Genomic DNA, 23062 nt, shown 5'->3' on the forward strand with positions numbered 1-23062 from the left:
TTCTTTGATTCGAATTAACGCAACGAACGTGACCCGATAAGCCATCGTATAAAGGCCTCTACATGCTGACGAGCCGGAAACGCGCTGCGATTGCAGACTGCATGGATAATAAACTAGCTATATAACTCACGGATTTATTAATTACTTTTACCATACCATATCTTTTTGAGACCCGATATATACAGACCCGATGTTATGTGTAGATTATTCATTTTAGATTATACTTTATTCAAAAAAAAGTTATAATCATTTAAAAAGTAAAACCATGTAAAAATAGCCCGGTGCGACCTGTTTGCTTACTACCATGGCTTATATCAAATCAATTTCAGTTCGAGGATGAAGAATTATTTTAATCTGACAGTTTTATATGACTTACGTTGAGTTTAATAAAATAAGTACTTATCATAATTCTAACACAAGAGCTACTCGTACACAGTACCTACTTAATCATTGAGCTTAGGATTTTCTCGTTTTCTTTTTACTTGTACTGAAGTACCTAGTTTTAAACATTGTCACTGGAAAGTATTAACTCTTCAGTGAAGGTTTCTTAGTATAAAACTCGCTCGCATCAATTTATAAAATTTTACTTAGACTTTAAATTTTTGTTAGAAGCTTTGAATTTGAACAGCAAAACGATCATAATAACATTTTAACTTATGAAATACATGTATAAACAACTAAGATAAAGATGAGTTCTTTCAAAGCTAAAGTTTCAACTTCATAAATCACGTCGTTATTGAGAAAATGTGCCTGGAAAAATTGATGAACGGTGTCGTTTTTCCATTTGAGGTACTCTGAAAATTTAGTTAAATACTCTATGGAGTAATTTGCTTATGTATGACTCTTACGTATACGTACGTATACGTACGGCGATATCGCTCTTTAATAAATGCAAATACATGCTTTTGGACACCGGTGTTTAACAAATGCGCGTTTCTTGCGCGCAGCAAACAAGATGTCTGCAAAGAGCCTTAGATTCTACAAAAACAAATGATTGAATTAACGTAAGGTTCAACCTGCCGAACGTTACGCGATATTTTAGGACTATCGTTAATTATGACACACAACTTTATCTTCCACATTTACATATTTCTTTAATTTCCCTATTCAAGTTACCGCCGCGAAAGATAGAGCATGTGAATTTATATTATTAAAATTAAACTGTTCACTTCATATTCACTTCGTTATTAACAAAATACATAATACTTGTATGTTTGTGAGAAATAGGTTTAAAAATTATGAATGCAAAAAGGTCAAGTAGAAATATACTGTCGATTTCAGTGTTGTTGTATTTATTCTGTTCGTCAGTGAGTGCCTGCTTCAGTTCCGGTTGGGAAACTCTATTCGAAGATTTACTCTCCGATTTGTGCCCAATTTTCTCCAGTACAACATCAACCATTAATGACCTTTTCCTCTCTTCAGGCAAGTGATTTTATTAAAATAGTAACTTACATATATCCTTTGTACATTTCCTACCTTATTTTCCTTCCTCAACAAATTAGTCTTTGACTTCAATCTCATCGAGGGGTAAGTGATCATCACTTAACAGCAACAGTCAGGAAGGAGGGTTTTTGAGCAAATACCTTTAATGCTGCTCCAATGCGTGTTGATGTTAGTGATAATAAACAAGATACTGAGAAATTTAAAGTGAAAAATCCATTACTTTAACAATCTTGGTCCAACCCGAGTTTTGGACACAGGACTTTGTGATCCATAATTGAACAAGCTCGACGAGACGAGAACACTAGACCGACGAGGCAATAAAAGTTATCATTTATTATCCGTTTGAAAATATTGGAAATAAATAATCCTAATTGATTATGATATTTTCCACTAGCTGGCGCATAAGTCAAGAAGCGTGGAGTATATAACATATAGTTACGACCAATCCAAATTATTATTTTTAAAAAGCGGAAACTACACAGACGTCTGACGGAAGTAACGCTTAAAAAAATCTGAGTTACTCCTTAGTGGCGCCTAAAGAAGTTTTATTTCAAAAACACACAATTTATTTTATTGAGAAAAATTTATTCATGTGTATCGCGGCCAACCATGGTTAATATAGGCAATAATATACATTGTTAAATATTGGATAATAATTATTTATTGTAAAGGTGCGTTGCCGAAGATCTCCACTCCACACGAGATACTCCACACCAAACATGGTGTCGAGTATAAGGATTAAAGAAATTATAAATTACACCTGCTACAGATTCTCTTGATTTTCGCGGAGTATAGCAAATTAAGCTTAATTTTCATAACATACCTGTTTTTCAGTTAAATAGATTATTTTTAGTGAAATCCTGACGGGTGCTATGGTGGAGTGCTCGATCGCTGAAATAGGAAGGTTTTTTGTTAGATCTCGTGTTGTGCAAGGGGAACCAAGTCCAACTATTCATCATCGGAATTATTTGTCATTCAGTCTTTCGAATTCATCTAAACATATGGCCGACATTTCTGACAACTTCGATAGCGCGATGTAGGATCTTGTGGCGCCATCTAGTTTATTGACGTGAAGAACACAGTTTTTTAACCTCATTTAGTAGCAATCAGCTCCTAACCCTCCTAGCCCAATGAACTTAAGCTCCAATGGAGTGCTTAAACAAACACTTTGCAGAAGAAGAAGACTCACCGATCACGAAGGAGCTGGTCTCCGAGAGCTTCCGCTGCGGGCGTGAGCTGGCGCGCGAGGCCCGGCAGCGCGCCAGCAAGCTAGTTCGCAGCGGCGTCAGTTTGGAGGCGTGCTCGCCCGCCATGCTGCACTTCTTCTCCTCCAAGCTGGCGGGCGACACGAAGAAGGCCTCCGAGCTGTCCAATGAACTGCTCTCTGCTACTAAAATTCTGCAAATGAAGGTGTGCTCGACGTAAGTTATATACTAACTTTTCACCCGAATATGGCTTTGTTTAATTTTTTTATAGTCAAAATTGACGGACCAAACAGATGTCCCACCTGTGGTACATGGATAATATTGCCTATAAACAGAGCAATGCTTTGCAGGGCAAGCAAGAAACACGTCCTGCTACATGCCGCCCTCTGTCCATCGACCTGTTGCGTAGGGGTTAAGCCTCATGTGCCCGTAACTACATCGCACACAGCATTGCAATAATACTGCTTAACGGTAGGAAAAGGCATGGTGGTAGTATTGCCCCGGACGAGCTCTGTCACGACAAGCTCTACTACTACTCAAAACTAAAAATATGTGCAACTTGTGTGGTGACGGCAGATCAGAATACAGTTGTTGCTCTCATCGAGTATCGTACGAGGCGACTAAGGGAATATAACGGGAAACGGGCAGCAGTATCTTCAGTACAACCATCCACTGCGATCACCAACCTTAGGTCCAGCAGTGGGCTGTTAAAGGTTTATTGATGATAAAGGACTGGCTCTTAGTACTGGTCGTGACTCTACCTTGAGCAAGAGAGCTCGTGGTGATTATTGGGTCCAGCAGTGGACTGTTATAGGCAATTGATGTGTAATTTGTTTTTTGTAATGCGTTCATCGTGGTGGTACTTGGATAAAAACGTCCTGTTAAAAAAATAGGGAAAGAAAGTAACGTATATTCCCTATGGAATCTCATACATTCATTTTCGAAAATGTATCAAATTGCACCAGAAAGAGAAAATATTTAATCCTCAAATAATAAACATAACTATGATGATGATGAAGATGATTACAATCCAATGGATAAATATTGCAACATCATCTGTGACGCTTGTTACCACCACGGCACATTTAGTCACTTTCATTTCTGAATTCTGCTATTGTTCACAATAGCTGTTTGTGGTAAAATGTGTCAACACGAAAGCAACATAGCACAAAATAATATTATTCGTTTACACGGAATTTTATACGTGCTCGTACATGCGCATGGCAGCTACATAGAGTCCGGACATTGCTTTAACCTGCCGTGAGCTTAACGTGCCTCGGAGAACGTTAAACTGTCGGTGTTGCGCCAGATCTCTTTCCTGTCGTGTCGGACCTGCCATCCCATCGTACTTTTAGAGTGAGAGAATAGGAAGCACACCTGTGTGTGCACACTTGTGCACTTAGGTATAATACCTCCCAATGGTCAAGGGAACTGTCAAGAGTATTATCTATTGTACCCACAGCTCCGACGTCACTCCAAACACCTTCCTCTCGTTTTTGGAGAACAACCCGGTGCAGCCGCGCGACTTGTCCTGCAAGCCTACCAAGGTGTGCTGCGTTGGAAGCAGCAAGTATCGCAGCATCGACGGTGCGTGCAACAATCCGCAGCACCCCGCGTGGGGACGCCGCGGAGCACCCTTCACCAGGATCACCGCACCCAGATATGCTGATGGTAAAGTTTTTAAGATATCTTCACTTCTTTGAATGAAACCTCGGCAGGTTTAACGGCTTCAATGAATCCGCTTCATGGAACCTACTCGCCCTTCCTCCCAAAAATGGGTGGTAAATATCAAGATGAAGATTACTTCGGATTACTAATCGTCACGGTGGTTGACATGTAGCAAAGCATCAATGAAAAAGAATGTGCCATTTGTTCTAGCACATCTGTTTTACATAAAACAACGTTAGGTGGGGTTCTTGCCGTCTCATAACCTCCAAATGTTCTCGTTTTGTGTGGTAACGGCAGGTCAGAATACAGCTGTCACCACCCAACTAACATGACTAAGTGAACATACTGGAGAACTGACAGCATCGTCCACTGTGATATAATCTAATCTAGTGATTTGATAACCTATATTGACTTAAAAAGCTGAGCATTGAGTTTTTGTTACTCAATGAAGAGATTGTCTCATCAGGTTCATCTGCCCTCGCTAGGTATATACGCAATGCCCGTGGCCCGAAGCGGGCGGCCGCTTCCCAACCCCCGCGTGCTGTCAGCGCGGGTGTTCGCCGACAACCCGCGGGCAGGATCGAGCCGCTTGCTAAGCGCACTTAACATGCAGTGGGGACAGTTCATCACGCACGACCTGGTGTTCCAGGTCATGGAGGCCACTGGTAATAGACTTAATACTTCACTTCATCATACCCATTACCATACATAGTTCACCAAGCTAGCTAAGTGCGGACTAGGGGAATTCACACGCCCTATGATGTAGAACACTCAAACATGCAGGTTTCCTCACTATGTTCTCCTATTCCCCGAAAGAGAAGGAAGAAAAGATTGATTGGGTCTAATGACGTACAAATAACTGTGCCGTACGTACCGACTGTTTTACCGATGTTAGTTCAAAGTATTTAATAAAAAAAAAATGCCCATAATCGTCCTCAATCATTAATAAAAAAGCGCTTGCTTAGTCCTAAAAACTCTTCAGCTAATAGATAATAGATTAGGATTCGCAGTCGACAAATATTGAAAACAGTTTCGCAGTCGCAATTTTTTTAACTGTTTCGCCATTTTTAAATTTAGGAAAAATCCGCTGTTTTAAATTTTAAACTCAACATCTCGGCGCTCAGACGAGGGCGGCATACAGTGCTGCCTCGGCGACGGGCGCGATGTGCTGCCGCAGTCGATGCTCAACGACAAGTGCATCCCCATCTGCGTGGCCGAGGATGACCCATTTTACAGGCAGCACGGCGTCCGCTGCCTGAACTTCGTCAGGAGTGTCACCGCGCCAAGAGAGGACTGCAGCCTGGGGCACGCGGAGCAGGTAAACATTTGTTGATAATCCTCTACTTCCACGCTTGTCCTGAGTTTTTAACGGAGTCTGCTTATCCACAATCTATGCTGAAAATGCTCGGCGAATGATTACATCTCAAGTGGATTTAAAAGAAACAAAACAAATTTCCACAATAGTAAAACATAAATAGTTAAATTTAGATCAATCCAATAGCCCATCTGGATAAATCCAGTGTGTAAACGTGACTTTCACGTCATCGAATTATAGAGCAGTAACCATTCTTGAACTGCTTCGTTGGTCTAGAGATTAGCATGTTTAACTATGGATAATGAGATCCTGGGTTCGGATCTTGGGATGGGTCAAAACTTGTACCTAACAAGTCAACAACTGTGTAAACGAGGATTTTCAGTACTAGCCCGGAGTTATGAAATGAGTTATTATAACATCCTGGTGATAATAATCGTTAAAGCCCACCAACCCCCAATGGATCAGCGTGGTGGGTCTATGATCTAAAAACCGTCTTTCCTTTTAGAGGCCAGGCCTGTGACCAGCAGTAGGACTTTTATAAACTGTGGATGTGTGCCTAAGTGTGGACGTTAAACATTTCTGACAAAATGTAATTACCATGTTTTTTTAGAATTAACGACCACTGACATTTACCTTAGCACAGAAAAATTAACTAGTCTCTGACCTATTTTTTTCGAAATTACAGATGAATACAGTAACTAGTTTTCTTGATGGATCACCACTCTATAGCTCTGACCCAAAACTCGCTGCCAAACTTCGAACTAAATGTGGTGGAAGATTGAAAGAGGAAACCAGAAAAAACTGCAAAGGAGGCTTCCTGCCGTCAGTAGATGATAAATCAGCTGTTTGTGATTTGAGAAATTCTTCGGAACCTTGTTATTTAGCCGGTATTACAATCAACTTATCTTTTATTTTTGCAGATAACAATGCTCATATTTAAGTCATAAGATCTCGTTACAAATCTCCGATCTCTTTAGGAGTGACTTATTAGAATTCGAATCACTATATTAAAATGCTAGATGACGTAGTGTACCTATGTACTAAAATTGAAAAGGGGAAAAAGGGGAATACATAGTATTTTTTGGTTTCAGCAAGATACTGTTCTTAATTTTTTTTTTTGTTTTATATTACTGGGACTGGACTGCATTTTCACCTGAGTGTAAGTGATGATGCAGTCTAAGATGGTAGTGGGATATCCTGTTAGAGGTATGGAAGTTATATAAGGCCCATAACCATTATATTTTACGCGAACCGGAACGCTTGATCGCTTAGCGGTAACATCTTTTTTACAATAAAACCTCACGTATATTCTGCGGCAGGCGATAACAGAATCAACCAAACTCCAATGCTGGCCGCGCTCCACACGCTGCTGCTGCGGGAACACAACCGGGTGGCGGACATCCTCTCCGGCCTCAACCCGCTGTGGAGCGACGAGAAACTGTACCAGGAGGCCAGAAAGATTGTCATCGCGGAGATACAGCATATCACTTACCAGGAATGGCTGCCTTTGAATTTTGGTAACTCTCCAACTCAATTTAACTATTTAACGCTATTCCAGCACTTTGGGGTCCCAAGGTGAATGGCGACCCTGCACCAGTAAACGCAGTCGCATGTTGTTTGTCCCTCCACCATAAGGGCAGACGACATCAAACGAAACGCTGAGAGGCACTGGAAACAAGCAAGGGTTTTGGAACTCCCTACAAAATACCTTTGTCCAGCAGTGGACGTCGATCGGTTTTAGTGATGATTTCTTAATAGAGATTGTAGGAAAAGTCTGTGTCCGAGATCACTTAAGTACGTAACTTGGATTTAGGATGTCTAAGAACCAAATTGGACTTTGGGACTACCTGGCGTCTGTTTTCGTGCAAACCGTTGAGCTATCGACTTCGGTCAACATAACACATATATCAGCAGTACGGCTAGTACAGAGACATTTTTCTCCCCAGGGAAAGGACAAAATTTTTATCTTCTTTTACAGCTTATCAACTTTTCACTCTTCACTAGTAAGTAAATAAATAAATATACTACGATACACACATCGCCTTCTAGCCCCAAAGTAAGCGTAGCTTGTGTTATGGGTACTAAGATGACTGATGAATAGATAATTTTACAGTAGTGGGAATCGAACCTACGGCCTTGGGCTCAGAAAGCAGGGTCGCTGCAAACTGCGCCAAACGGGAAAATAATATCCAAATAATATACGTGTAATAATGATATATACGGGGGTAAACTTTTCCTATTTCCAGTGGCCTTGCTTTGGCAGGTGGACACGTTAATTTTATCTCTTTCAGGTGATATAATCGGGGCATATAAGTTTTTCGCCTATGCTAGCCGTGCAGGTGAGATTTCGCTCGAGTGCTAACTGGTAGGAATGTATGCTGGCACCCCAATGTATAAAATACCCGATTATCCGATTTCCAGGAGAAAGCTACCTCCGCTACTACCGAATCTCCCCGACTTCGCTGTACAGTCGAGACTACAACGAGGACGTGAACCCGGGGGTCATAAACAGCTTCGGCGCGGCCGCCTTTCGCTTCCTGCACACGCTGGTGCCCGACACCATCATGATGTGTCCCGCGAGCGGCCAGGCGGCCTACTTGCACAAGTACGAGACAGTTTTTAAAATATTTTAACTCTGCAAAAAAGCAGCAATAGTCAAGTGGTAAGGGATTCGACCTCCCTTTTTGGGGATCGAGTTCAATGCCCGGCGCGCACCCCCAACTTTTCACTTAAGTATGTATATCACTTGCATTAACGGTGAAGAAAAGCATCGGAAGGGACCGTGAGAGAAGAACCGTGTCATGTAGTGGGCTGGCAATGGATTAATAATAATGGTAAAGATATTGCTGAAGCTGCAGTTTTTAATTAAAAATTCATATATTTCAAGTAAGCATTGTCTGAGCATGAGTCTGGGAAGAGTACAACGGGTTCCCCGGACGTCCAATAAATCCAACGAGAGGGACATGCCGTGGTGGTTTTTAGTTCGGGTAAACGAGTCCCACATAACCTCTGTCCTGCCCAAAAGGACAGAGGTAGCCATAAAGCTTTTCCACCAACACAAAAAAAAAAAAAAAAGTAAGCATTTACGAAACGAAGTCTGTCTGCCACCGGTTCGGAACGCCGATTCTACTGAGAGAAGCCGGTAAGAAACTCAGCGAATGAAAGAAAATGCGACTTAATCCTTACTTAATATTATAAATGCGAAAGTGTGTTTGTTTGTCTTTGCTTACTGCCCTAACTACGCAACCAATCGGCTTGTTTTTTTGCATAGAATTAGTTGAAAGAACGGAGAGTAACATAGGTTACTTTTATCCCCGGAAAACAAGTGATTCATACTGGATTTGTAAAAAAACCGTAGTAAAGGCGGATGAAAAACGCGTTCAACAGCTTGAGAGCAAGCTTAAAGTCTATTCTAGGATATGTTACGAGGTACCCACTAACTGGTACGCTTCATTTTTATTGTGTACCTTCTGATAAAAGAGTGTAAGCGAAGTTATTTGGTGTGTTATTCTTGAGTACATCTTGCGCTATCAGACTTTGCTACATGGGGCTCTGAATCTACTATCCACAAAACGACGTAAGTGATATTGTGGATGGCAGCCCCGTTTCTGCTATCGTCGAACCGCCCCGATGAGCTCAACTCGTTTTAGGTTTTAAAGACAATGAAGGTTAATACGATCAATCGCGGGCTTCTCAACCAAGGAACACTGTGGACAAAGGCCTTCTGATGTTTAAAAAGAGAATGTCTTGAACATTATAAAAGTTTAGTCTCCGTTTATCACAGTTTTCTACAGATCCTGGGATTCTCAGTCTTTTCAACTAACTCTATGCCAAAAATAAAGTTGATTGGTTACTTAGTAAGGACGTAAAGTAACGACAAATATGTCTACACGTAAAGTATGTCTTGTGTCAATATACCTATTTGATAATGCCGTATGTTCACAGACTGAGCGACCATTACTTCAACCCCGGCCTCATGGAAGCCTCTCCGGACTCGTTCGACGAGATCATCCGCGGCGCGATCGCGCACCGCTCGGGCGAGGCGGACCCGCACTGCTCGGCCGAGATCACCACGCTGCTGTTCAAGTCGCACAACCCGTGGGGCCTGGACCTTGTGGCCATGGACATCCAGAGGGGACGCGACCACGGCATTGCCTCGTACAACGATTACAGGTAAGAGCGAATTACGGTTCATCATCATACTTCAATCGATTGATGTCCACAGCACAGATAAAAGATCTAGAAGACGAGTCCTAAAATCTGGGCTGCTTGTTTCCAACGGCTTCCAGCGACTCGTTTGGTTTCGTCTGTGCACCTCGTCGGAGGCCGACCAATGCTGCGTTTACCGGTGTCGGCTCGCCATTCTAGTCCATCGGTTCTCCGAGCTATGAACCCAGCCCACTGCCATTTCAGTTTCGCGACTTGTTGATCTATGTCGGTAACTCTAGCTGTTCTACGGATCTCATTTAATGTCTACTTACTTCGGCTAAAAACCATCCAAACTTGCTGGTTTTTATCCCACCTCATAAAAACCAGCCGCAACCGACCTTCCCATTAGGCCAGAGCTAAGACGATTAAGAAATATAAAATTACAAACTGATCCAAACAGAAAACGGAGCCCTGGAACTCCCACTGAAAGAGGGTGCACTGCTGCGGCACAGGACGGGTAGCGAATAGTCTTGCCTTGACCCTATTACTTTATTTAAGTTATGAGCTTTATTTAGATACTTATAAATCTTAATGTTTCGCAGGGAAATCTGTGGTTTGCAAAGAGCAAGAACTTTCCAAGACTTAGCTAATGAAATATCTCAAGATGTAAGTACACACAACGATTTGCACATCATTATCAACTTGGTGCGCTACAAGACACGGGTCTCTTCTCAGAATGAGAAGGGCTTAGGCCGTAGTTCACCACGTTGCGCTGGCCAAGTGCGGAGCTTGCGCGTAGTCGAGGGCATCTAAAAAGATTGCAGAATATTTTAAGAATGAAATCCTCTAAGTTACATATTTGCTATGAATTTTCGTAGGTGTACAAGTGCCTACCTAAATGTTTGTGCCTAAGTAAGTAAGAAAGCACGTACGTCAATCTTCCATTGATGATTGCCTATTCTTTTATGAGAAGAGGTACTGTGCCCAGCGTTGTTTCCTCTTTAAGGTTGAGAATGATGAAAGCTCTCCGAGTCTATCGCACATGTGCCTCGTGTAAGAATGTCAGCTCAAACTACTATTGAATTGTAATTAACTTAGATCGTCATCATTACCATATCAACCCATTACCGGTCCACAGGACACAAGTATCCTTACTTAATGACGAATTTAGGCCGTTTTCAACCACACTGGCCAAGTGCAAACATTATGGGTAAAGTCGGAATCCTGACCTATCATCGCTTTTAACTTGCATCGTGCCCATTATGTCGTGTTGCAGCGCATAAACGCGCTGGCGGCGCTGTACGAGTCGGTGGACGACATCGACCTGTTCGTGGGCGGCGCGCTGGAGCACGCGGCGCCGGGCTCCGTGCTGGGCCACACGTTCCAGTGCGTGGTGGCGGAGCAGTTCTATCGCACGCGCGTCGGCGACCGGTTCTTCTACGACAACAGCGAGATGCCGCATTCCTTCACCCCTGGTAAGACTCCGCTTTCGCTACCAAGTGGCATACAGGGTATGCATTTCAGCGGGCAGATGATATAAAAGGACAAAAGAGGGGAAAAAGAGAGAAGAGAGAGAGGAGATTTTCTCCATTCTATCTTCTGTCTGCTTATTACATACCTAGAGCCTGCGATGCGATTTACCTATAGGTACTATTTTAAGTTTTATTTATAAACATCACAACACATCAATATCATTCACAATACATCCCAGCCCAACTTTTTAACAACACTTATCTACCAAGAAGTTATGTGAAATGGTGGTTTTGACTTTAGCAGTTTGATTATAGGTATTCTTTAAGCTTTAAAAAGTCTTCAATAAATAAAGCAGATGACATTGAGGTTTCGTTGGCTTCCATTCGTAAGTATTAAGTAGGATGGATATACCGTTCAAATTAAAAACAGTTTATCATTTAAAAAATGTCGTTATATTAAACAGTTTCCATGTTCACTACCATTTTATTATTACATAGAATCTCATCATTACATCTTTACATAGCATTCCAAAACCTAGACTAGTAAGTAAATGCCACAAATTTTTCAATAATTCAGTAAGCCAAAGCCAATTTATAGAATATAGATTGGCTTGCAAAGGCAATGGCGGTCGAAAGGCTCGTACGGTGACAAGCAAAGTAAAACGCATTTGTAGGCTTTGTTAAAATATAACCAATATAAATAAAAAGTGCCAGTAATACTTAATAATTTTTTTTTTTGTGTTCCGTCCTATTTTCCTCCGACATGACGGTCGGAGACTGTTCTAGGTCGGTACTTACAATTTTACTCAGTTATTGTATTTGCTCTGTTTTGTATATTTTCATATACACTGAGGTGCAGATTTGTCATTCGGTGCACATTCTTATCTATCACGCTGATTATACGTATATATTACTTTTACGTTACATCAAATTACCTACATATTACTCTTACTTATTTTATAGTGCTTAACTGCGAGCTAATAATATTAAACCATTATTCTTTTACAGTTATAATTTTTTTATTTATACATTTTTTTTTATTTAATTTTTTATTTTTTTTATTAGTTTATTATTCTGGTCAGTATTTTTTTTTCCTCGATGATATCTCTCAAAGATATAAAATATATGACCTATTCCAATATTTACCCGTTCATTTTTATAGTTGTTACTTTGATATACAGTTGATATAACCCGCACTTCTTCTGCTTACCCTTGCCGTGTGCCCGCACAGAGCAGCTGAAGGAGCTGAAGAAGGCGTCCATGGCGCGGCTGGTCTGCGACAACTCGCGCGTGCGGCGCGTGCAGCGCCGGGCCTTCGAGGTGGAGAGCGCGCACAACCCCAAGAGCGCGTGCGACGACTACAGCGCCATCCCTTGCGTCGACCTCACCGCGTGGAAGCGGCCCAAGTTCGAGCTGTACGACTGAGCGTAGAGCGTGACAGAGCTCGTCCGTGGAAACTACCGCTATGCTAAATTCAACCGCAAAGGAGCATAGTTGCACTGTTGTTTTCCGGTCTGAAGGGCGTGGTTGCTGGTGTAACTAGACACATGAACTCAGAATGATGAACACAGGGTGTTCCATCACACCGGCAACCACGCCCTTCAGTGCGTTAACACTTAACGATGTATGTACCCGCCGAGCTCGGCTACAAAAAGCTCTACTTTTACTAAAAGTACTGTTACCTCGACACTTGCAATACTCAATTATAAAGCGCGTGCTTCAACGCGCCAGAGTAAGTAGAAAATACCTGATAACTACTGGCCTAGCCTAGCCTAGCTACTATATAAGTATAGCGAATAAGCAGGAAATGAAAAAATCCAAATACTTGAAGTAGCACTCTTTTAAACTGTTTCAGCTCGAGATCGGTACAGCTAAGTAAAGATTTTTTGAGACGATGTAAAACTTAGGGGTTAAAGCCGTACAACGTAATGAGCCATTATTTAGGTATAATAATAATAGGCACTTAATAACTTTATTGATAGAGTAATTTATTGCTTAGCTTGTAAATAACAATAAAATGTATACGTTTCACGTGTCTTTTAATCTTTTATTTTTTTTTTACATAATAATTATTTATCTACAATTTACAACTATTCAAATGGACATTTAAAACATCAAACTTCTATTTACATAATATTCCATAATCTAATATACTTAAGTATAGTTAAGTAATTATCATTTATTTTGATAACATTGAAAACATTTCCCAAACAGTGTTTCTATCTTGCGAAGACTCAAGGCATCGAGTCTGCGGCACTCTATGTAAACATTATAAAATATTGTGCCTACACAAAAGCACCATAAGAAAGAAAATGACAGAATGGTTTTCGTCTCATCAAAAACCACCCGACTATACCACACTGAGTTTTTGTCGCAGATATACTCCAATTGGGCTGAAAATTTTGAGTATTTATGTACATTCATCGAAAATAGATACTGAGTAATAAAAAGTGACGAAAAATTAAAATCAATCGACGGTGGCTCACTGCATGGCACGGGCCTCCTCTCAGAATAAGGGTTTAGGAGTCCACCACGCTGGCCAAGTGTGGGTTGGTAGACACACACGCCTCGAGAACTCTCAGGCATGCAGGTTTCCTCACGATGTTTTCCTTCACCGTTAAAGCAAGTTCAATTTTGAGTGCTTAAATTATAAAAAAGAGCACTACGAAATGGTGCATGCCGGGGGGACTTAGTCTTCCGAGAGGGAGACCGAAACCTTAGATATCACCGCTAGGTTTCGTTGTCCTTGTTCGTTTAAATATATTTCTTGATATGTAATTTGAGTTTATATTGACCGATCTTAATTAATTTACCCATTTCAAAATTTTATCTCTCTGGAATCTATAGTTTCAAGTGAGACTTGCATGCGTGTGAGCTAACAGAAGGACTTCATATCAATAAATGAATGAACACGTAAGAAATCATTTCGTGGACACTTTCAACCATTAAAATCTATCTCCAGCGTAGGAATATATTAACATTATAAGTAATAACGTAAATAGCACGTAAAGCACGAAATTTTAGGCAAAAGGCACAACCGCAAATACTTTATTCCGATGTAAACACTATGAGACTATTAATCAGGCCACTTAAAGAATTCTTCCTGACGTCTGTCAGTTGATCATAAAACAATCAGAATAATAATAATAAACAGTTGACGGAGCGTTTGTGTTTTTTAAAATTGCAATTTAGTTATTTAAGGATTATTTATAACTATTCCAAATTTCAATTTGTTAAAATAATGATCTCTATATAGGTTGTGGTCGCTCGACTGATTCGCACCAAAGAGTTTGAAAATATTATCCCTAAAGAAGCTTTTACCCTGACATCGTTATCAAACGCTGATCACTAACCACCGTAATCTCACGCGGAACATCTACCGAGATCTCCAGGGTACCATTTCATTGTATTGGGTATCATATAGTACCAAACTTGCACAGGTTTACTTATTCCAAATTTACCCTCACCAATGCCAACGAATGTTTGAAAAATGGATTACACTCACAATCGTAAAGACATTTCACATATATAGTATCAGTAATGGTAACTAAGCTCGTTGAGTCAGAAATTGTATTTCCAAAGTCCAGAAGGGCACGGGGGCGCTGTGCACACTCGCAGCTCAGAAGTCTCAGATGAGCAGGTTCCGCCCCGGCGGCCTGGCCTTGCGCCACAGCGCGGCCAGCCGGGCCGGCGCGGAGCCCCACGCGCCGGGCGCGGCCAGCGCGGGCGCCAGGCGCTCCAGCAGCGGGCGGCGGTACAGGCGCCGCGCCTCGGCGCGCTGGTCGCCCGCCACCGCGCGGTCGTCCAGGTGCCGCAGCGACGGGAACTGCGAGATGACGAACAGCCTGCAACGACACGGTCCGTCAACGCCGCTGCTAGCGCTGGTAGCCTAGCTTAACTGACTTCGGACACTTCTTAGGCTTACAGTTCTTCCTTTATTAATTTATTATCCTTAAAAGGATACATAGTGAGGAAACTATATTCCTCCACAAAGCTCTCCATAATGTTTTCAAGGGCGTGTCAAGATTCCCAATTCGCTGGCGCAAAGCAGCATAATACCGTGGTATTTGGAACTCCCGAAAAAATGCCTTTGTTATACAATGAAATATCATTGATGATCAATAATTTATTTTGTCCGCGGCGTCGCTCAGATTTTGTCCGTCTATCTAATTTTATCACTCCATTATTCTAACCTGTCTTATAAACTAATAATAAAAATATAAACTAGGGAAGGTAAGAAATACTTGCCTACCTTCAAATACCTGGGAAAATGGGTGTGGCATCAATTCAATCTGGTGGATGTATTATGGAGGGTAGAGGTAAGGAGGATCATCTGTGTATATGAAAAAGTGTCGTCAAAATGTATTAAATTAGGATGGCGCCACATTTGCATCAAGGTAACTCTTAAAAGAAGCGCCAAATATAAATATTGTTAGAGTAGACTTGAAAAATAAACAAGGAAGTAAGGTTATATTTACCACAATATTTTGTACAACGTAAGTTGTTGAAATTCTCAATTATTAACTACTTTAGTCGATAATGACATTAAATTTTTTAACTCGGCATACTTCAATTCATCTACGATTGCTACATTCATACCATACCCTGTGCATCCACCAGCGCCATTGTGGAGGATTTTTGAACTGTTATTTAGCGCATACAACTGGACACTTTTTCAACTTTTCTCCCATATAAGATGACTCTCCTTACCTCTACCCTCCATAGGATGTATCATGTACCTGTGTCAAACCAATTAGGAACAGTTTTCCAGTTAAAAATGTCATTATTATTAAATAGTTTCGATGGATACAACTGTTTTATTTTTTTATTATTCGTTTTCTAATTGCAAGATATATACTAAGTCAAAGTCAAATATTTCTTTAGCTACGAGGGTTCCAAACGCGCCCTGGTCTAAGTAGAAAGCTAAGTTTGTTGTGGGCACAACAAACTTAGCCGGTTATTTTTTTTTATTCACCATCTCACATTGTCTTTTAAAACTATTAAAATAGCTGGTTATACTGTCAGAAATTTAACACTGCTCAATAAAAGCAGCTTGTTTAGCCAAGTTCTTGGCTGTTATGGAAAAAAAAATGATAACGAAACAGCTATCTGTTGTTTAAAATAGTATATATATAGATAGGTAATATCTATCTCAGTACAAATTATAAGAAGGATTAGCACATTAGCCTTTAATGTATTTAAAGAATCAATAAGTTTAATCAGCTCAGGTTTGTTAACATTCCCTCTATTTCCCATTATGTTAATTAGATTAGTTTTCAAACATATTCCTATTTCTACAAATTGCAGCTACAATAGCTTTTAAATTTGAGTTGGGTAAACAGTAGTTTAAAACTGTGTGTCCATTTAACTGTGAGTTAAGATGTGATTGATCTGAAGTCTGTGTGTACTCAGATATCACTTGCCTTTGATACATCATACTTAACTGCTAGTGTACGTAAAGAAGTCTGTAATCTGGCTATTTGTGCTTCGAGGATTTGTGTGACAGATTCATAACTTAATTAATATCGGTTAACGTTGATATACTTTTTTAGTTTCCTACTGCTGCAGGGATTGACTACTGTATCTGATTAAACTATCAATAATTTAGAGAAGTCGGTATTAGCAGTAGACATGTCAGCAGCAGCAGTAACCAACTGCGGGGCCCTATCAACTAATTCTTCATATAGGCTTTGAGTGTGTATTGCATCTTCCAGTTCAGTGATCTGGTGGTGGGCATCACTTAGTTCCTTAGCTGCAGGGTAGTAATCGGGCTCAGAGCCTCCTCATACTCAGCACGGCACCCATCAAACCTATTTACTAATAACTGAAGTCTGTCCCGCTCTTCTACAATGTCTACATACTTTATGTTCAAATAGTCTATTATTATTCCTAAGGACGTCTAATAATTCCTTTTCGTTTTCATCTCTTTAATTATTCAATTGGGTGCATAACTCCTTGCTTGCCTTTAATTCTTTCAGGGCCAACTGAAATTTGTATTTGGATTATAACAATTGCAGCGTTACACTTGGATAACGGGCAAATGCAGATACACAAATATTATTTTAATGCGCTAAATAGTTGTGTTAAAGCCAACAACAACTACTAGCACTCTTTAAAAACACCAAAACAGAAGTTTAAAATTCAAGTTTTACTAACCTAACTGTCACGTGGTTTACATCGACGAAAACTTATCTTACGCACTTTAAACACTTAAACTATTAATATATACTACCATTTATTATATAAATTAGGCTATTAAATTGGATTTGGGCACTAAAAACACACAAAATAAATTAAAAATACTAAATAAACTACAGAGATCTTTGAACAGCTGTAAAAAAAATTAAAACTACTACCATGGAAACTACTAACCACGGAACTACGGTACGTGGTCAACTGTAGGGTCATACAGCCTACTGATACAAAGATTTCGACTAAAGTGATTGTTGACTAACCTGTATTGTAAATAATCGTAGAAGGTGCCTCCGTTGAAGTAGCTGGGAGCGGCCGGGTTCCCCATCAGAGACAGAAGGCACAGGGCGGGGCAGGACTCCTTCAGCTTGCCCACCCAGGGGTACAGAGATGATATTTTACAGCGGTTAAGCCTGCGACAAATAAATAAATGATACATCATACATGCTGCTACATTCCACCATTAAAAGTTTAGATAGCCTAGTGAAAAGCTGTCATAGCCTCTGAAGGGCTATACCAATATGGAGGGAAGGAATTTTGTCATATAAGACAGTAAGTCTTCTATAAGCCGAATTTTTATTTAAACTTGAATCCATTTAGTAGGAACTCCATATTGCACGCTCTGGTAACAAACCAAGGCTCTTAAATAGCTCTTAATAAGGTAAGATTTATAATAACCCAAACATAGGACTTGTCCTCTTTTCCGAGCCTCTATAAAAACTTAATGCCTTTTTTCAGACCATCAATAGTCCCATAAAGCAACATAGACACATAGTAAACACAGTAAATCAGTCTCTTACAAGTAAAATTTTAGAAGTAAAATACCATAACAATTGCAGCTTTGGCATTGGTGGCAGGAAACAGTTCTCCGTGATGGGGTTATCATCGGCTATAAGCGAGGTTAGGTGCTTGAAGTGCACTAATGCGTCCAGATTTCTATAAATAACAAAAAAAAAACAATATTTTTTTACAGTGTCTGTTATTAATTAGTCATTTGCGATAAAATGGCATTCACATTTAATTAATAATGTTTTCTGCTTGGTTCAAGAATCTTAAGTTCTATGGCCAGATCCAATTTAGAACAACATGCTGCAATAACACCTCTTTGGCTATTTCTATTTCTAATAATATCATAATGTAATAACATAATGTAAATACAACACAAATAAAGAAACACACACTTACATATTTATAATTTTACTATGGATTACTAGAATGAAGTTTGATGTATATAATGTGCTTCAGTTGGCAGTAATAAACTAGCTACGGAGTGATACGGTCGTTTCATTCTCACTAACCAACATACCAAAGTTCTTAACATGCCACATTATGCTGCAAAAATCATTGTGCCACCTCAGTAGTTCAGATATTATTATTACACCTGCTTAACAACTAGCTTGGTGCTTAGTTTAAACTCCTGTGGCATGCTGAGCTTAATTGTGATGGAAAACTGACACTTTTTAACTAACTCCAAAAAGGAAAGCTTTGAACTATGTCACTTTTCTATTCTGGTTTACCAGTTTCTCTGTCAATTGTGGGCCAATGTTTGTCAGGAATTGTTAGCAAGTTGGGATCTGACAAGAGGATCTTATTAAAATATAGTAAAATCATAAAACTTTATATTCATGAACAGTGGGTGTGTTGAACTCACTCAAATGAAATCTTTAAATGATTCAGGTGTTTGCAGTGAAGGTCTGAGATATAGTAAAGCTGGTTATTTTATTTAAGAAATAAAGCTTAAGGACTGCCTTGCCAGTAGTGTTCTATAGTTGAGTGCCATAAATTCAATTTTATTTTATATGAACCAGAAGACTACCGTAAAGCATACTTACGTTATTTTATTGTGACTAATATCCAGATATCTGATGTGGTCTGCAAACCTCTCCACTATAGTTCTGGGCAGCTCATACAGTCTCTCGTAAGCCAGGGTCAGCTTTGTTGGATCTTCTTCATTTGTATCATCTGCTGACCTGGACAATTATGCACAATCATTAGCAAAATTAATTTTAAATGTCTGAGTATGAAGAAATAATAACAGAATTGCACTAATTTATCCCATTTTACCTATGAACCTATTTTAGACTAGCTTTTGCTTGCTTCCTTTTGCAATATTTCATGATGATCAGTAAATAAGTTAAGGCATGAAAGCATAACAAACTCACATTCACATTTATTGCAACAATTTAGATATCTTTTGCCTAAAAACTAAATCTATGAAGAAGTTCGTAAAAAAGTTGCTTTGTGAAAGAAAAACAAACTAACAAACATACTTTTGCATTTATCATAGTAGTAGAAATTTCAAATAAGCCCAGTTAAGAGCCTCTCTGGAAACATTAACTAAGAACTGCATATTCTATTAAGAAGCAAGCGTGAAGCGTAATGAAGCAAATCATTAAGCAATGTAAAAGAAATAGAAGTAACTTACTGTATTAATTCCGCTGGTATATTGCTCTGAGACATTGTGGTAACCGAGTCCACTAGCACACCAGTCGCCACATCAATGGCTATAACAGCTTCATCCTCACTGTACCAGATTTACACGCAATTTTCAATATAAATATTTAAATAATACGTACACAACTCATTAATGTAGTTTGTTACAATACAGGTAGATTATTATGTAAAACGAAAACGTTACTCGGTCCTCGAATGTTCCTCTAATAGAATACATTAAGTTCAGAAAATGTTATGCTTTTATTTATTATTGTAAACCAGTTTTACTTAACGTTACATTAAAGTAGTCAATATATCTTGATAGAAATACTTCTGAACTAATTAACAACAATATAAATATAGAGTCAAACTGACGTCTGACGTTTTACTTTTTTTTTTAATCTTTAGAGATGTTATCAGCGCGAAGATAATCTACGGATATTTCCACTTTTATAATGTTATTGGATAAGTAGAATTTAGAAACAACATATATCATTATTGAGTCATCCACGAGTAAACGGAATAGAGAGTAGAATTTTTTGTGACAGAGGGTGTCCGTGGTAGTTGTAACTAGTGCCCTCACGCTTCCATCGGCCGTGAAGCAGCTTTGTTGCAGCAATGCTGTGTCCAGTCTCAAAAATGTGTTGGCAAGTGTTATTAAAGGCAAATGAGGCTCAACACCGACGCCTCCGATTCATGGGCACAGGATGTGTTCTTTGCATGCTCTGCAAATCGTTTATAGGCGATGGTTTTAAACTTATGCTTGGTCCATAAATTAACATTCGTATGTTTTCTGACAGAGCACAGTAAATTAGGAAAAGAAACAGATTGGTGCTAATTTTGCACAGAAATCTCATCAATTGATAAATATTAATATATTCTAAGGAAAGCATTGTGAAAAACCAACTCTACCTTTAGATTAATAACTTCAATTTCACAAAATATGTAAAATTATGGCTGAATGTTTCATATTTCCCAACACTTATCATGAGTGAAGTCATCATGAGTTAAAAAAAATTAAGGACTACACCAAAAAAAAGGTTTTCCAAATAAAAGATTTATTATTTTTATTAAAAAAAACAGCACACCTGAGTACACCTGAGTACACTTAATTGAAAAGATATTTTTAACTTTTAATTTTTTTTTCTTTTAATAAACTATTGAATATCCTTAGAAGTACACCTACAATTATGGAGGGTAGAGGTAAGGAGAGTCATCTGTGTATATGAAAAAGTGTCGTCAAAATGTATTAAATTAGGATGGCGCCACATTTGCATCAGGGTAACTCTTAAAAGAAGCGCCAAATATAAATATTGTTAGAGTAGGCTTGAAAAATAAACAAGGAAGTATGGAGATACAAGGAAGTAAGGTTATATTTACCACAATATTTTGTACACCGTAAGTTGTTGAAATTCTCTATAATTAACTACTTTAGTCGATAATGACATTAAATTTGTTAACTCGGCATACTTCAATTCATCTACGATTGCTACATTCATACCATACCCTGTGCATCCACCAGCGCCATTGTGGGAGATTTTTGAACTGTTATTTAGCGCAACAACTGGACACTTTTTCAACTTTTCTCCCATAAAAGATGACTCTCCTTACCTCTACCCTCCATACCTACAATGAATTCTTTTTACAGAATACGTATTTTAGTACGTTTATTTGAGTCAACTTAGAGTACGATGTTCTCTTAATTTAACGGTTACAATTCGTTGTTAGTGATAGAAGCTGAAACCGATTCTTTTGACTACTGACTCCAATTAACATTTACCCAGTGACTATTTTTGGCTATGCTACTGCCATAGAAATCTCAAATAAACTGTCCCAAGGGGTGCTTTAAAAACAATAACAAACACGGAGTTAGTCGCGGGCAACAGCTAGTGGCCAATAACTTAGTAACAAAATTTAATTAATTTAGTTATAAATCTGCAAATAGTAACCTACTAAATAAAATTGGCACCAAAGAACATAAAGATCATATTAGTATTAATTCAACAAGAAAAAAATAATCATTACTTACTAATTTCTGTTGATTTCATTTGTCGCCATTTTTGTACTTATTTAAATTTTATTTACGTGTTCACATTGTCAATGCGTGAATCATATTTGATAATATTACTACATGCATGCTTATCAATTGGACTCAGCCACAGCCTACACTGAGACTTTTCTAAGATAAGACACCTCTTATCTTTACATGTCTCATTGTAGCTGACTATACATTTCGGTAAATTAATTGATAGCTTACTCAAGTAATTTTTTTTACTTAGGTATTATTTTAATGTTTTTTTACTAATAAATTTCAATTTCATAGTGTTGGTACACCGGCAGGCAAATTTGGCATTTTACATTTATGAATTTATATTTTGTGTTTTTTTAACTCTTAATATAACTATTATTATTCGTTGTTTATAATAAAAGTTAAAATGAAATCGACGTACGCCAAACTCTCAAAGTTGGTCTTTCAAATCCATCTATTTTCTTCAGTTAACGTTAATTACGTAATTCAATTCAATTCTTGTTTATGGCTTTTGTCTGTGCCACTAGGCACAAGGTATTTCGCCAACGTCAGTTCGCCAATGTCTTGTAGAGTTACTTACGTAGCGCTGGCGCTTGTTATAACTGAAATGTCATAAAATGACAAATGTCAGAATTCCAAGGAATTATAAATCAGTCCTTACTCTAGTATATGGAGGGTAGAGGTAAGGAGAGTCATCTGTGTATATGAAAAAGTGTCGTCAAAATGTATTAAATTAGGATGGCGCCACGTTTGCATCAGGGTAACTCTTAAAAGAAGCGCCAAATATAAATATTGTTAGAGTAGGCTTGAAAAATAAACAAGGAAGTATGGAGATACAAGGAAGTAAGGTTATATTTACCACAATATTTTGTACAACGTAAGTTGTTGAAATTCTCAATAATTAACTACTTTAGTCGATAATGACATTACATTTTTTAACTCGGCATACTTCAGTTCATCTACGATTGCTACATTCATACCATACCCTGTGCATCCACCAGCGCCATTGTGGAGGATTTTTGAACTGTTATTTAGCGCATACAACTGGACACTTTTTCAACTTTTCTCCCATATAAGATGACTCTCCTTACCTCTACCCTCCATACTCTAGTACTAAAGGTCAGTTCTGAGAACCAATCAACGATCTCTACACTTT

At 39.0% G+C, this 23062-nt stretch overlaps 2 protein-coding genes across 3 annotated transcripts; one reads left to right on the forward strand and one right to left on the reverse strand.

Moving 5' to 3' along the window:
• Positions 1-1091: 1091 nt before the first annotated feature.
• LOC120626738 (peroxidase-like) lies at positions 1092-13288 on the forward strand. The gene is made up of 12 exons (XM_039894400.1): positions 1092-1422; positions 2618-2864; positions 4111-4319; positions 4802-4981; positions 5441-5634; positions 6317-6518; positions 6951-7148; positions 8053-8236; positions 9577-9804; positions 10383-10446; positions 11057-11255; positions 12484-13288. Exons 1-12 carry the CDS (start codon positions 1239-1241, stop codon positions 12675-12677), a joined length of 2283 nt encoding a protein of 760 aa, XP_039750334.1. The 5' UTR covers positions 1092-1238; the 3' UTR covers positions 12678-13288.
• A 19-nt stretch (positions 13289-13307) lies between these two features.
• LOC120626739 (leucine-rich melanocyte differentiation-associated protein-like) lies at positions 13308-21957 on the reverse strand. 2 transcript variants are annotated; one of them, XM_039894401.1, is made up of 6 exons: positions 21907-21957; positions 19870-19968; positions 19277-19414; positions 18270-18380; positions 17708-17857; positions 13308-15097 (listed from the first exon to the last, which is right to left on the reverse strand). In XM_039894401.1, the coding sequence occupies exons 1-6, from the start codon at positions 21933-21935 to the stop codon at positions 14881-14883; spliced, it is 744 nt and encodes a 247-aa protein (XP_039750335.1). In that variant the 5' UTR covers positions 21936-21957; the 3' UTR covers positions 13308-14880. The 2 variants fall into 2 exon arrangements, with proteins under 2 accessions (XP_039750335.1, XP_039750336.1); XM_039894402.1 differs by lacking the exon at positions 21907-21957 and adding an exon at positions 20171-20240.
• Between the last annotated feature and the right edge of the window lie 1105 nt (positions 21958-23062).

This window comes from Pararge aegeria, chromosome 10, assembly GCF_905163445.1.
Source record: "Pararge aegeria chromosome 10, ilParAegt1.1, whole genome shotgun sequence".
Taxonomy (NCBI): Eukaryota; Metazoa; Arthropoda; class Insecta; order Lepidoptera; family Nymphalidae; genus Pararge; species Pararge aegeria.